The sequence below is a fragment of the Lepisma saccharinum genome, chromosome 28 (genome assembly GCF_977018435.1).
Source record: "Lepisma saccharinum chromosome 28, izLepSacc3.1, whole genome shotgun sequence".
In the NCBI taxonomy this organism is placed as follows: Eukaryota; Metazoa; Arthropoda; class Insecta; order Zygentoma; family Lepismatidae; genus Lepisma; species Lepisma saccharinum.
The window spans coordinates 30,321,832-30,338,684 of record NC_139256.1 but is presented as its reverse complement, the minus strand read 5'-3'; the positions used below and the strand labels follow the sequence as shown (position 1 = coordinate 30,338,684).

General features: G+C 38.4%; 1 protein-coding gene across 1 annotated transcript in view; it reads left to right on the top strand.

The window, feature by feature from the left end:
* The window catches only part of LOC145981102 (general odorant-binding protein 56h-like), a 32,733-nt gene that overhangs the window by 14,167 nt on the left and 1,713 nt on the right, over positions 1 to 16,853 (top strand). Inside the window, exons 2-6 of the mRNA XM_083114240.1 lie at positions 7,402 to 7,468; positions 7,912 to 7,964; positions 10,925 to 10,960; positions 12,533 to 12,653; positions 15,425 to 15,483. Coding sequence (XP_082970366.1) covers positions 7,402 to 7,468; positions 7,912 to 7,964; positions 10,925 to 10,960; positions 12,533 to 12,653; positions 15,425 to 15,483 — 336 coding nt within the window. The remainder of the gene's footprint in view (positions 1 to 7,401; positions 7,469 to 7,911; positions 7,965 to 10,924; positions 10,961 to 12,532; positions 12,654 to 15,424; positions 15,484 to 16,853) is intronic.

Sequence of the window (16,853 nt, the reverse complement as noted above, 5' to 3'; positions counted from 1 at the left end):
ACTGAAAAGTTTTCATCATGTGCAAATCTCCACTAAATGTTTTTGCAGATTCGTATACTACGCGTGCTTCGTTCACTTTGTTACAATCAAGTATTATTTGCACATTACATGTAGGAGGAGAGTTGTATCTACATTTCACATTGGGCAGCTCCTTCTAGCAACACGTTCAACATTGGTTGGAATCTTCAGCACCTTTGTTGCACATTGAATTATGTAGTGTTGGTGGGAAGTGTTGGGGTTTAGGCATTTCTAATTTCACATTATAGTATATTGGGATGGTATAACGATAAGGGATGGTTCCAGGTACTTTCAGGTAAATTCCCGAAATTATTTTTACATGTTCAGTCGCCATGGTGACCGGAAAAATTAGGAAAAAGGGAAAGTAGTAAGTGTACTGCCATTGTCGTTAGCGAACCCTGAAACGGACAAAGATACAATTTTACAAGTGAGTTTGCATAAAAAAAAATAGCATGTATTAAGCATGAGATGTGATGAAAAAAATATTTGTCTTTTCGAGTTAGCTACTCAAACAAAAATGTAAATAATCACTAACGATAAATTAGGAAAGAGAGGGAATAACAAGCTGTAATGCAAGAGATTCTCGAAACTAATAGTTTATAATATAAACTTATGCATTTTTATTTGTTTTTATTTTATTACCATTTGTTTACGTCTTGCGCTCCGCGATGTATTTGCTCGAACCGAGGCGATTACTACATGGTCGGCTGTGCGAGATTCGTCAACGGGTAGGTCGCGCATGCGCATATATTTGTGCGCGTTTTTTTTACAATCCGCTTGCTGCAGACAGAAAAAATCGCTTTTTTCCTAGCAAGTGTAAAATTTACTTACTCAACCAGTAGTCAGTTAAGAGACTACATTCCTGATTGGCCGTTTCTATTTTCGACTTCCTTATTATTATTACATTCTGAAATATTAAAAGTGTGTTTTAGACTTCGAACTTGCTTTGAAAGTTAATTCCCGAGTATTCTTTGCTCTCTTTTTTTCGTTGGATTATGACAATGTGTGCAGTGTTGAGGAGGAGGGAACAGGAAGAAGAAGGTACTACGTGAATCAAAATGGCGGAACTTCCGTTTATTACATGTGCTCGTTCTTTTGTGCGGCTGAGTGAAAAATAGCCATTGTAGAAAAATTGCTTTGCAAGAAAAATGCGAAAATCAAGTACAAGTATTATGTTGACATGTGTGTGCGAAAAGAATATTTATAAATTGTGAATGGACTGTGCAACTGAGAAAAAGTGGAAAAACTGAATATTTTAAGTGACAGGCTCGTCCGAGTCGAGGTGCCTTGTTTTCAAGCGGTGAATCGTGATAGCATCGGTTTTCAGCTTGTTAAAAGTTTGTTTTAGTCTTCGAACTTGGCGTGGTTTTGTGAAATTATTTTCCCTTGAAATTTGTAGTTGGGTGAAAATGCCTTGGGTACGTGGCGATGAGGGGTAGTGTCCAAAGTATACACTAATTGTCCAGGGGAGTAGGTCGTTTGTTGTGTCTTTTTGTCGGTACATTGTTTCTGATGCTCAAACCGCTTTGCTAAATGTTTGTGTGCTAGTTCTCGAGCGGCTTGGAGTTGTTGTATTCTGTGTTCATTAGAGTGGATAGTGGGGTTGGGATTAGTAGGGAGAACAGCATCTGCAATTAATATAGGGTGTTGTCCAAATAGCAAAAAATATGAGGAGTTGTCCATACCAAGATGTGTACTTACATTGTGAGCATGGGTTGCGCATGCCAATTACCTTGTTTTTGCACCACATAAGTTTTCATGATGGATTTCAAGTAGTGAAAAGATGATTGATTCTACTGCACCATTCTGAAGTGGGCAGCATTATCAATGAATTTTAATGTGACACCAGTAATTTTGGATAATTCCTATATTAATTTGCTACTAATTTGCTACAGTTCGGGGAACTCCTGTGAAGCATAATCGTCTCTGGAAGACCAGAAATGAGAAAAACATGCGAGACAAGAGCGTTAGCTATTGAGTTGGCATCATGGTTGGGCAGGGTTGTAGTTATGGCAAATCTGGTACAATTGTCAACAACGGGTAGAAAATATTTGTGTCAGATGTTGAAGTCAGTGGTACACACACGTCAATATGTATTTGGCTAAAGGGATGGCTAGCGGGTGGGCTTGTTTTCAGTGTATGTTGCACGGCTCCGTGAGCTCTTTTTGCTACTTGACATTCAGTGCATTTGCGTAATGCATCGTGCACATATTTCTTTAGATTAGGCCAATAGTAGCGTAAAGAGAGATGGGAGTATGTTTCAGCAGCACCTTGATCTGCGGTCATCATTTTGCTACAGTGAATTAATTGAAACTCTTCTTTTCTTAATTTTTGGGGAATACATAACTGTCTTCTATAGCCTGGTGAAAATTTAGTTTTCCTATAAATGATTGCGTTGTCAAGAATAAATGAGTAGGCTGTGTTCTCTAATTTGTGATCAGCATCTGGGTGGTTTTCATGAATTTTGAGTAATGCTTGTAAGTATGGGTCCTCTCTTTGTGCCGTATCTATGTCAAAGTCATCGGATTATAACATGAGGACTTGATTCACTATTTCCTCTTCGTCTGTATCAGGAGAAGTGTCTTGTGCTGTGTCTTCGGGCAAGGAAGGGGCTGAGACTACAAAATTTCTCGATAGTGCATCAGTAATATCATTCTGTAATGATGGGATATGGTGGACTTGGAAGTTGAAGCCTTGGCAGAAGAGTGATCTTCTAGACAGAACCCCAAACAACTGTTTTGTAGTTCTAAGGTAAGACAATGCATGCTTATCTGTGAAAACTATAAAGGGTGTGTTGATTAAGAAGACTTTGAATGATTTTAAGACATAAAAGGCAGCTGCAATTTCAAGAGAAAAGAAATCGACTATTTTCTCAGTGTCTGTAAGGTGTCTGCTGCAAAAGGCTATCGGATGTAGCATTCCAACAGAATCTTTCTGCATAAGACAACCGCCTATTCCTTGGTAGGACGCGTCGATGTATACGCATGAAGTTTGCTTTGGGTCATAAGGTCTAAGAATTGGTGCGGAAATAATTTTGTCTTTTAATGCTTCAAAGCTTTTCTGATCCTCCTCATGCCAATGAAAGTGTACTTTCTTTTTGAGTAATTTGAAAAAACCTTCTGCGGGTTCCGCAAACCCTTCTACATAGCGTCTGATGAAATTGCATATGCTTAGGAAGGATTTCAAATTCTTCTAAGATTTAGGTGGAGGGAATTTTTTGATTGCACGCAGGATGTGATCAGAAATTTTAAATCCCTTTTGTGACACAAGATGGCCTAAGATTGGAATTTCTTCACAGCAGAATTTACAATTATTTCGTCCTAGTTTCAAATTGGCTGCACGTAATTTAGCAAATACTTTATGTAAAACTTGTAGCATCGCGTCAACTGAGTTTGTGTAGCAAATCATGTCATCCCTATATGCATATATCTCGGAACTATCTATGCCAGATAGAGCCATAGACATTACATTGTTCATGACCTAACTACTTGTCTTCAATCCCATTGGAAATGCTTCATACTCGTAATTTTCACAATTACTAATTGCAAATGAGGTCATTTTCTTTGACCTTTCTGTTAATTTTACCTGAAAGAATGCCGACTTAAGGTCAAGAGTTGTGTAATATTTCTTGCCTGCGATGTCTGCTAGAATGTTATCAATGTTAGGTGTTGGGAGAGAAGAGGGCTGAATAATTTTATTTAGCGCCCTGAGGTATTGTCTTATATATAGAGTTGGATTATCTCCGATGTCAATGTCATACTCAAAGATTGGGGTTGTAGTTAGTTTGTCACCTTTCCATGATAAAACATCAGCGTAGTTTTTCTGCCTGTGATAAGTCAGGGTTAATAATGAGGCAAGATGGATCAAATATTTCCTGACTTTCCTTCAGTCTTGTGTTTTTGTATTGTCTTCTGTGCATGCGTATGTAGTGGTAGGGGTAGTCATATCAGTGCTGGATGCGTCTGTCATGTCTACTATTATGTCACAGGGGGTTGCTTGGCCAAGTGGGGTGTTGGATTTGAATGTGATTGGTTTGTCAGAGGGGTTATGCATTAGTAACAGGGCGAAGAAGTGTTAAGGAGAGCATGGGGTATGAGAATGTTGTATATAAGGAGTGTTTCCTGAGAGGGTGTGAGTAGGATATTGTGGGGGAGGAGGGGAGTGATGGAAACTGGAACATATGTTCGGGTTCTGGGTTTTAGAGTTACATTTTTTGGGATTGTTACTAAACTGTGTTGGTTGCTGGAAGGGTGTAGTTTAGAAAAAAATGCATCAGGGATGGTGTAGGTGTGTGATTTTGTGGGAAGGTTATAGTTCGAAATATGGCCTAAGCGTCTAAGAGTTCCCAGGTTAGTACTGAGAGAAATGTCACATTTCTGTGTCTTCAAGAAGTCATTGCCCAGGAGGGGAGGTAGTTCTTTGGATTGCACAACTCTAAAAGGGTGGGAGTACCAATATTTTCCTATGTGAAGGGGAAGTAATACAATTTCTGAGATAAGAAGTCTGTTGCCAGTGACGCCTTTCATAATGCTGTGCATTTGAATCTTCTATGCATTGTGTGGAACTAAATGCTCAGGACAAATACTAATCTGGCTTGCATTGTCAATCATAATTTCAAGGGGGTATTATTTACATGAACTTGAATAAAGGAAAGGTTTTTTCTCAAGGATAGGAACTGTGTCAACTTTTGTCTTGCGTGCGGATCCGTTCCGTTGATCCACATAGCGTTTCAGTTTAAATCGCCCTTGTTTTCATTATTTGGATTATAAAAGCAGTTCATGGTAGAGTGATTTGAACGAAAACAAAACTGACATTGAGAAAACTGTGAATTTTGTCGCCTCCGACTTGATTATTATTTCAACCTGGAGATCTGAAATAACGTCTTATGCTGCGAGAAGAAACTCTGCAATTGCTATTTCCCTGGCCGTAAAAAGTAGGTCGGGTCTGAAATTGATTGTTATTATTCGATTGTATTTGGTCAGCCAGGTTCTGAACTGAGTGACGTAATGCTTCAACTTTATTTTCTAATGTTAATGTCTGCAATTGATTTATGATTGAGTCTAGTTGGTTCACAGTTGTACCGCCAGGTGGCCGGATTGCGTTGCAAGACTGTGAAACGACAGCGCCGCCTGGAGAATTAGCGGAATGCTGCGTGTTTGGAGTTTGACTGGAGGGGACGGAAGGCGGGGCTGTGGGCGTGGTTTGGACCTGCCATGAGTTGGTCCGGAGAGCTGATGTTGTTTGATAGGATTGCTGCAGAAGAAAGTTTTATGTAGCTTGAGATATCTGCGATGTGGGGGTAGGGAGAAATACGTCACAAATGACGAAGCAGGCTGAGGCGAGGGGAAAGGATGGGTGTTGTTGACCTGTGGTTGCGTAGAGCTGGGAAAGTGAGGGGGGCTGTTGCTTAAATCGAGTGCATGTACTTAGCGGCATCTATCAGTTTCATCGCTTCACTTTGTTCCTCATTGCGTCTAGCTTGAATCAGCATGTCTTGCCTTTCTTGATTCTTCAGATGTGCAATAAGATAACTTGTGTCGGTGAACTCTTTGTTCCCTATCGCAGCGATGTGTTTAGATCGAAGTCCAGAAACAACATAGGAAAGGATTTGAGGGTTCGTCGCTTGTGGGAAGAATTGAAGGACGAGATTTTTCTTACGAATTACATAATCATGAATGGACTGGTTAATTTCTTGCTTTGTCTCTAATAAAATTTGTATAGGCATGCTGACTAAGTGACTGCCTTTAAAAAATGAAATTAATTCTTTTTTTGATTTGCGGAAAGGTGAGGGTGTTAAGTTTGGCTGCTTCTTGAGATCGTTCAAAACGTGAGCGCTATGTCTGCGAGGAACAATGCAAACATTTCGCGTTTTTTATTTTCCTCTCAAGCCAAAGCGCTCGCAATATTCTCGAACGTTTCAAAAAACTGCTCTACTTCTTGAGGGTTTTTCCCTGAGAAGGGGGCGGGGTATAAGCCATGGGGTATATTTACTGATATTCTTGACGGGGAAGGATTGATGGTAGTATGGGTGTTAGTTTTAGGTGTACTGGTTTGGGGCTCTGGATGTTTCTTTTTTCGTTTGGGGTTTCTAGAACACCTAGAAACTGTGGATAATCGGGATGTTTGGCCTTGGATCTGGTTTCTCGTGGGGAAGGAGCGGGGAAATTAATAGCGGAGGCTAAGGATAGAATCTGGTCAAGAGAACGGTCTAGCTCTTCGTGAAGACTAATTTGGGATTCGTTCATGCGAATTTAGGAAGTGGGAATATTTATGCACTTATTCACAAGAAATGAAATATAGCGAGCGGAAAATAAAATTTACGAGTTGGGGGTTTATAATGCGAAGTGTATTATCGAAAAACAAGAATTTCTAGGGTTGCTGCTGTGTGCGGCGGGGATTTAAATTATGGAGTTTTGAGTGGCGTAAAAAAGAAATTAAAATTTTATGCAAATCCACGGAGTGGAGCCTGCTATCTCCACCATGTAGCGTGACGTCGGGTATGGCACGGGATCGAGTCACTCCGGGACGTAGCTCAGATAAATAAGATAGGTCTATAAGTTAGATTTAGGTAACCACCTCTACCCTTAAGGAAGCTGATGAAGGATCGTTGGGAGCCTGTGATGTTGAACGCTACTCACCCCTTTCTGTAGGTCTGGCCCTCGGCTTCTGGCGTCGGCGGCGGTTGTATGGTGACAGGCGCCCGCAGGAGAGATCGAAGGTGGCGATAAGAGGCGGCAGGCAAATTCGGCGACTTGATTCTATGGACTGCAGATTCTCCGGCTGGCTTTGGCTAATGTTCCTCCGTAGTCCGGACTGCTTCCAGGGCTTCTCGCTTGTTGCCGCCTCGTAAATTAGCGATCTCTCAACTGGCCGTCGTCGTCGTCTCGTTGATCATTTTGCTGGCAATTGTGGAGCGAAGTGAGAGATCGATTTACCGTCTCCAGGGGTTTTATACTTTGGAATTGAGTCATGACTTGGTGGACTTTGCACCTCCAGCTGTACAACTGGGTTATCCCTGGATGCAGATGGAAATTTACAGTGGAGGTGAATTTACCGCTGGCGAAGGCCGTTGCCTTGCTGACTGTGCAGAGCCAAGTGGAAAATTCTTGTTGCTCGGCTCTGCATCCGGTGGAATGTGGGGTGAATGAGCGTTCAACTTGCAAGCTTCAGAGCAATGTTTTAGGAAATTTGATGTTTCTACCTTTATGCTCCCAATTCCTTCATCAATAGATTGGATTGGATTCTCAATCCCTGCTCTTTTGGAGTAAATACCGCAGTTGATGTAAAAATATCTAACATGAAATTCGCCATTTGTCAATTGCATAATCAGGGCCCTGGTTATTGCGAAAGCAAGAATTATATTTTTCTCTTCTCTTCTTTCAGATGAAGAAGTTTTTCAAGGAAGGATATCCCAAATGTAAAGACACAGAACTTGGAGAGGTGACTATGGGTAAGACGATATGAGATTCTAAAAAGATTAGATATATAATCGAAAGTAGCAAGTGTCTGCTAATGAACAGAAATAATATTTTCACGTCTCGACAGTGCAGGATCTACCTACATAATCCGGTACTGCGTCTCGACTAATGTAAGAAGGCGAGACAGAGAAAAGAAAGGGACTGTCCAAACTAAATATACATGACTTATTGTTACATGTCCAAATATGTAGAATATGCTCGTAAATTAACATCCTTTCAAAAATGTTAACATCATTTTCAAATCAGAAAACAAAAAATTCGAAAGAATTCGATAAGCACGAAATGACACCACCACTCCTATGCTGAGGATTGATTTTGTTTCTTCCGCATAAATATGTTTCTTCCTTAAATGTCTGTATGCATAACGTAATTGCATGTGTCAGTACATTTATGTTTTTTTAACCATTTTTTACAGATGATATCAAGAATTACCGTGAAAACACGGAGTCCGTGTCCGAAAAGATCAAGGTAACAAACATATTTATATAATACATTACACTTTAGTTTAATTCATTATATTCATTTATTCATTGCAATAATTACCGTGGAATTTCTCTACTATCAATAACATATAAAATATTATCTAACATTGTTTTAACAAGACTAACCCCATATGCTAATGAAATTATAGGTGATTATCAATGTGGATTTAAACGTAACAGATCAACTACAGATCAAATTTTTCACATCAGACAGACACTTGAAAAAAAAGTAGCAATATAATCAAAATGTCCATCAGCTATTCATTGATTTCACAAAAGCATATGATTCGGTTAAAAGAGATAAATTATATAATACAGTGCTGAAAAAAAGTTTTGCATATTCAGGGTTTGTGATCATTTTATTGTACTAGGTACATGGAATCATATTCAAGAGTACAGGGGTGACATACAAACAGACAGAAAACAGTGTAGTTATGCAGAAGAAATAAAATCACACCAGAAGCACAAGATTGAAAATGTGGGATGCGTAACACAAACTAAAGGCAGTGCAATACCGTGTACCTACGGCTCGCAGGCATGCTTGGGATCAACAGATGGGAGTTCAGTACCTCGAGCCTGAAGGCATGCTTGAACACGACGGGGCGTGCTAAGGATAAGAGCATTCAACTTCTCCTGAGGAAGACTGTCCCACTCTTGAATGACAGCCTCCCGCAATTGCACCTTGTTCACAGGAGGATTTTCACGGCTGACAATTGCTCGCTTCAGGTGTCCCAATGCATGTTCCACACAGTTCATATCTGGAGAATACGCCGGCCACACCATGCGACGAATGACATGCATGTCAAGGAACTCTTGAACCACTCTGGCTCGATGTGGTCTAGCGTTATCATCCACCAGCGTAAAGCCATCCCCCAGAGTTGTAGAGAAACCTGCTACCACGGGTTCGAGAATAGCGTTTCTGTACATCAGACCAGTCATGTGACCCTGGAGGGGAATTAGGGGCGTACGTCGACCAAACATGATTCCGACCCAAAAATGATGGAGCTCCCCTTGCTGCTGGTGACGTTCCTGGTGACGTTCAATCTCTCCTCTGATCGTCTCCAAACCCTTATGCTTTTGCTTAACGGGTGCAAACTGATGGTGACCTCGTCTGTAAAGAGCGTGTGCTCCCACTATTCCTGACTCCATTCGCTGTGCATTGTTGCTCACCTTCACGGTCTCTCTTATGGAGTGGTTTCAGGGGAACCTTGGGCATGGGTCTTCCTAACGTCAATACTTCCTCATGAAGTCGATTCCGCACTGTCTGATTGGAAACATTCGCTCCTGAGGCCTTCCGCAGATCCTGGCACAAACTGGTAGCAGTTGCAGTGGGTCTACGACGTGCCGAAATCACCACGTACCGATCTTCGCTGCGTGTTGCTTTGCGTGGTCGCCCTGTCCTTGGTCGATCAGCAACTGATTGGGTCTCCCTGAACATTTTCCACACTCGAGACATCACTTTGGCTCACTCCAACACGGAGAGCGACGTCCACTTGGCGATATCCCTCTTGCATCAGAGTTACAATTCGAATGCGGCCCGTAGCAGAAATGGTTGCTTGAAGCATGTTGCCCTTCGTTTTCCACCCGCTCTCTGTGCAGTTTCCAACTAACAAGTGTGGATAAGACACGGACTATGCCTCCCATCGGGCTGCTTTCAAATCTGCTCAGGGATCATGTGGCAACTACTGCCCTCTATCTGCTGAATATCGAACTCACTTGGGGCAGTATGTCGGTTTCTGTCTCGGGCATTGCTCACATAATGAACATTGTATACCTTTGGGGATATCGCGACTCAAACCGCATGCAATCATAAAATGCAAAACTATTTTTGAGCACTGTATATTAGTAGAGTTTGGAATACATAAGAAGCTTGTTAGTATGATAAAAATATGCACCAGTGAAACAGAAAGTAAAATTCGTGTTGGTATTAATGTGTCTAACAAATTTACAATTCATGATGGGTTAAAACAAGCAAATGCATTATCTCCATTGCTCTCTAATTTTGCCTTAGAATATGCTGTTAGGAAGGTAAAAGCAACTAAAGAAGGACTAAACTTAAATGGTGTGACTTAGTTTGTTAGCATATGCAGATGATGTAGACTTATTAGGGGATGATAGAAATACAATTAAGAATAATGCTAAAATATTTTTCAAAACTTCTAAAGAGATAGGTTTGGAAGTTAACAAAGAGAAAACTAAACATATGCTTACAGCCCGAAACCAAGTGTTAGGTAAAAACGAAAGTCTAATTATTGATAACAACTCGTTTGAACCAGTTTCCAAATTCAAATACTTAGAAGTAATATTAACAAATGAAAATTATATTAAAGAGGAAATAAAAAGTAGGCTTAATTCAGGAAATGCATGTTACTTCTCTCTTCATAAACTTTTGTCTTCTCGTTTAATATCTAAGAAACTAAAAGTTAAAATATACAAAACAGTAAGTACTCGTATTATATTGGTGTGAAACTTGGTCCCTTACATTGAAAGAGGAACATAAATTGAGAGTATTTGAAAATAAAATTCTCAGGAAAATATTTGGACCTAAAAGGGATGAGGAGACAGGTGAGTGGAAAAGGTCACATCATTTAGAACTACATAATTTGTATTCATGTCCAGATATTATTAGAATGATTAAATGAAGAAATGAATGGGCAGGCCATGTGGCACGAATGAGAGAGGGAAGAAAAGTTTAGAGGATTCTTGTTGGGAAACCTGATGGTAAGAGACCTGTAGGAAGGCCAAGACAAAAATGAAGGGATAACGTTGAGATGGACCTAAAGGAAATCGGTAGGGATGGAAAGAGTATATAGATCTTGCTCAGGATAGGGATAGATGGAAAGCCTGTGTTTCTGCAGCCATGAACCTTCTGGTTTAAGAAGGCTAGATAGTTAGTTAGTTAGTATTGGTATGTTGATGGCTAATGTTGTGTGTTCTCTCTTACAGTGCTTCAGCAAGTGTATGATGGAAGTTGCTGGAGTTGTATGTATCTTTTCATTCTAAATCTTACTCTTCAAGGACTGAGTTTCATGTTGTTTAACTTGTATAGTATTAACAGATAATTTTACCATAGTAAACGTACATTATGATCGATCTTTTGGTCTCTTAACTTCTCAATTTAAGGAACATGTGCATGTGTTTACTTACAATGTATATTTATTTGGATTTAAAAGACAACAAAACCACCTGTAATAAACAAGTCCACGGATTTTATCGTAAGAGACTCAAATATTTTCAATATAGAGTGAGAGTCGGGTATTGAAAAGTAATAGTTTACGGTTGAAAATACATGTATAAATGATTTATTACAGAAATAAGCATTCACAGGTACAGTAGCGTACCCAGAAAATTCTTTTTGGTTGAAGGAAATATTTCCTTTGTCTTGATTATTTTCACCTTCTATTCACTTAATTCATATTTTATACCGTCAAACGGAGTAACTTCGTCTTTGAGGGTAACTTCGTCATGAGACTGATAGATGTTGGTAGGAGTCACATGCTGGTGGAACAAAGGGAGTGTGAAGCCACACGCATGCAGTTGTGGAGCGGACATAAGGGAGGAAGTGTGTTGTGTGCAAGTGCATTGTGCTTTGACGCTGTTTGCAGCATTTTCTTGTGAACAATACCAAGGACATATAAAAATGTAGTTGGCGGTCGGAAATATCAGAACTGTATCTCCGATCAGGTGCAGGAGGTTTTACGACTGATCACAAAGGGAAAACGGTCGTGGAAGCGTGACGATCTTATCTCTTCATGGGGATAATTTTGACCTGCTAGGAACGTAAGCAGAGATGACGAAGTGAACTTCGTCACAAAAATGCTGATATATTTGCCCCCCCCCCTAATATTTTGGAATTTCTTTGGTATTCCTTCAGTACATTTATAAAGGGCAAAGTGTTCCTCGCGTATAATCTTCATGTTGTCATTCGCCACGGATTTTGCAGGGCACATTAGAATATGCCAAAATCTGTATGAAGATTCCCCGTTTGACGATACTTCTTTCTACTATTCTTTCTCTATTTCTGTCTCTCCCACTAGTTTTTCTCCTCTGTTTGTGTGTGTGTGTGTCTGTAGAAAAAGTTGTAATTTGAAATTATTCAACTCTGTTTGGAAAAGATAACTAAATTTCTCTGTCGCATATTCTGACTTTGATGTATTTTTGTAAAAATAGTGCATGGCGCCCTGGGCTTCACCCCTTAGCCTACCCCTCGCTATGCACCTCCTTCTCTTTTATGTCAAATTTACTACTTTTCTCCTTTAGTGCTTATTTATTATTTTAGTGCCCACTTTCTTGCTGTTCTTGCTTAATGTTTTCAATGACTACTAATGCAAATAGAGTCGAAAATATTAGAATGTGAAAATAAGTTTTGTGGAGTTAGGTTAATCATTACTGCATTTACAGTTTAAAGTAGAAAGCCAATCACTGTGCAGTGTTCCATCATATAGAATGGAACCCATACCCCTTTGAATACAAGGGTGTGGCAATATGTACGTGTAGAAATCAATCAGTGAATTTGTAAAGCTTATTTCATATCTATTGGATCTTTTCTTTCAGTTTAAAAATGGAGAATGTGATGAAGAAGCATTCGATAAGCTTCTTGGCGGTTTGGCTGAAAAGCAAGGAAAGAGGGAACAGTTTAAAGCTGCCATTAAAGAATGCAAGGAACTATTCAAACGTAAGTTAAACTGTCTTGTAGGTTAATAACACTTGTAACAGTAGGTTTCTTTACTGTTACAGCACACAAGCATGGCATGTAGTGTTCGCGGGAATTTTTTTTTGAGCCAGTTGAAAATAGTGCTTAATATAACTTGTAGGGAATGATAGCGATAAGTGATAATATAGAAAGGCCCATTTGAAGAAGAGGCCAGGTGCGCTCACTTCTCGCAGCGGCAACAACAGCAGCCCTTCTGGACTTGTTCAGTTTGAAACTCCCCATATAGTCCTGATCTTGCACTCAATGAATTCCACTTCTCCCAGCTTTAAAATGGAGCTGTCTGGACTACTAGTCAATCATGCACAGAGAAAATGTTTATTTTTAATAAAGAAAAATATTTTTTAGTAAACAAAATATTTGTTTTATTAGACGACATACAAATGATAATTCACGAGAAATTAATTATTTTATAAACTGAATTCGGGTCTTCTCTTAGTATATTTATGTGTGAATTGCGTGGATTAACGTGCCCCGCTGTTCTGTAGATATTAGAAAAATGAATATTTAGAGAATGAGCTATGTCAGATCGTACTGTAGGATTGTGTGACATATAATATTGTTCTTATTTGCATTGTAAGCATTGCTTGCAGTGTTTAAATGCACACCATATCCATGAATCTTGATATTATCTTAATTGCACTAAATAAACTAATTATAACAAATCTGTTTCATTCGAATGGTAAAATGACTTCAATTTATTTCTTGTACAAATAAATATGGTTATGTGACGTTGATAGTTAACTTGCACATTTTAACAGATTAATGTTTGTTAGTTTTCTTTATAAAAAATAAGATATGGATTACATTATAAGACCTTATCTTTAAACAAAAGCATGTACACAGGATGTTTCACAATGTTCTTTGGTTACAAGATATATTACATGCGTGCTACTGGTCTTAACTGGACAAAATAAGAATTCAAATATATTGTCCTCTCCTATAAATGTTCAATATATGCACCACGGGTGGTACGAAACACATCGACATGGCATTTCAATTCTTAACCTTTACCAACATTTGCGATTTTGTCCATGCACAGATCCAAGCGATGCACGAAGTTCCCGTTGAACACCAGAAACATGAGGTGCATATTCTTGGACAAGAAACATTTGTGCTCAGATGAACTAATACGGAGTGGACCTTAAAAATGGAATCCGAACCACTTTACTATAATGATCTCCAACAGGAAATGAACCCAGAAACCTTTGGAAGATGATAGCATCAGGAGATTTTATTTTAAATAGAAGTATTTTTCATTTGTATTAACGATTGTATGAAAATTGCGCTCAGTGAAAATTTCGCTGAAATGGAATGTTGCGAAATTTGTACACAGTTTCCTGGAGGAAAGAAGCGCACCTGAGTATGACTCACCGTTGAGAGCAATTCACCACTTCGCCACAAACTATTTATTCTATACTAATGTCCAAAATTAAAGCAACAAACGGAAATTCTTTTCCGTGTGTCCGTTTGACCACATAATACGATCAGGTGATAGTAATATTTATGTCATAGAGAACTGATTTAAGATAGAAAATAAACTAACCTTAATGTGCTAGGATTTATGAACAAAAAAAATCACGATAGCAACAGGTTAAACTTGGCGAATTTATATTAAAAAATAAATCACACGAGCAAAGGATTTCTGTTTGTTGCTTTAATTTTAGACACTAGTGTATTTATTCCTGAAACCTGAAGACATAATAGATGGTTGGTTACAGATCCTGTCAGAGACTCCCGTCGACGCATAGTTATCGGAGATTTTTTAATTATTTTGTTGAGAGATGGCTGGAAAATCAAGAAATTCCTGTCGAAGTTTGAACGTACTACGAGTACAAGAGACGACACCGAACTACGAATGCTGTTGAAGGATTGCATAATCGCCTAAACAACCTACTTGGACGACTAAATTCCAGAATCAGAGACGTAGTTCTTTGCCTGAAGAAAGAAGCGAAAAATTCAGGCTTCGTGTACATGAGATCACAGTTAAATTTTGAGGGAAAGAGAAGGAAAACTGGATACCAAAAGCTGGATGCAAGAATTGAGAACACAGTAAAGAGGTACGAAGAAACAGGCAACATTAGATCGTGTCTCGGAGCGATATCATTCTTACAAAAGCTGCAGTAAACTCGATAAACCGATGACATGACAAAGCTTTCTAGCAAGGAAATAATAACGAAGTTTTTATAAACAGATTTTAAATACGCCTAAATAGTTGAAAGATATTTCAATCATTTAGCCAGTCCACAGCCTGGAAAACGTGTAATGGGAATCAAATATTAAATAAATATAATACATGAATATTTGATTTTTTTAGGGTGGGGGAGGGTCATTAATGGTTCTTGGAAGTGTGAGCGGATATTTGGCTGAGCGGAACTTTCACGACACCGTACTGAAAGACATATTCATTCGTCAGACGAAACTGTCAGAAACATGGGTATTATCTGACGTTGTTGTCTTGTAAGCAATAAGTTCCGAATTCGATTTCCGATGGTAAGTGTTTAGTATATCCAGTCCCGATTAATGTATTTGTGCTAAACATTATTGTATTATTTTACTATCTGGGCCTGAGAAAGGATTTATGGAACATTTTTGTTCGTTGTAATATAATGCTGCCGATATATGTCCCAATGTCCACTTTCCACACATAATACGTCTTTGTAACAAAAGATATATGTTACGTTAATGTACATAAATTATAAATGCAATTTTTGATTTTCTAAAAATAATTTCAGCTGTTGATTGCGGTGGATCTCATGCCTTAATGGAATGTATATCTAGCAAGTGTGGAATCGTAAGTACTTTTCAATATTCTTTCTTCTTTTCAAAAATATTAATATTAGTGCCGTAAGTTCCTCCTCCTCATTTTGGTACAACTACTACTATTACTTTACAGCCTATAGCGCACAGTGTTGAAGTGTTAAATTAAGATATATAGATATATGTATATACTGCCAACGTAATCACAATCACACATAAAACAATAAAACAAAGGTGTAAAGATGTAGATGATTTATTAAGTCATTTTTGTGCTTTCCCACTCACAGGGTATCAATCACTTAGCTATAAATGTATTTTGACAATAATCATAACTTTGCTATACAGTGTAATTCCGTACTAGAAGCTTGATTACAATTTTTCTATCATAAAATGTGAAAACACATTCATCACTTCCTAGAACTAAATATGTCTGTGTGTGTTTGTGGAAAGTAAAAAAATCTCATTTCAATACGTGTTTGTCCACGGCCAGCTTTATTCAAGGCCGGAATCCTTAAATTTGGCAACGCTGTCTCGCCAGCCTAAACATCAAGCTACATAGCATGGGCGCAAATGGCAACAAAGGAATCTGTGAAAAACGTTTTTCTTTTTCCAAATCTCGACAGAAGATTGACATTACTATGTAAGTGGAAAACATACATTAACAATGGAAATGTAAATTTGCCGTTAAATAACTGGAAATAAGCAGAAAATACAAGGCCAACTTTGCATTTCATACTCAGTATAGTACTTTCCAATTATGTGCAGTTTGCCCTTATTTTATTTCCTAGCGTTTCGGAATGACATTCGAACCTCTTTAACAACTAAATATTTAAATGCTGAAAGATCTAACAAACTGGCCTTAAAGTTATAAACGTAAGACGTACAAAGTAGTTGTGGATGTAATAAACTAGCATGACCGTGTGTTACATTCAGAGTTTAAATATATCTTATGTACATATTTCTGTACAACGTCTTTATTTTAGCAGTCTATGACATAATTGCCAAGATTTTATTCAACAGACAGTACATTGTAATTACGATGTGCATATGTACAAATATTTGTTTTGTTTGCATATAGCCCGTGCATGTACAAGGCTAAAATAATGAAGAGTACTGGAGACTAGCTACTCCCTCCGAGAAAGTGGATAATTTTCCATGGTTTAGAAATTAGGTGTTACATATTGTAAGTTACAATTACAGAATACTTCCAGAATGTTTTATTTGCACTGGAAGAAAAGTTACTGAAATTATGTATTAAAGTTTCATTAACACACTCAACAAACAATTCCATAGTAGGTTCTTATATACAGTATCAAAAAAAGAAAAATGTATATTTGCATATAATTTATTACTTTGCTTTAATCAAACTGTTAAAATATATTACTGGGCTGTTTACTAGAAAAA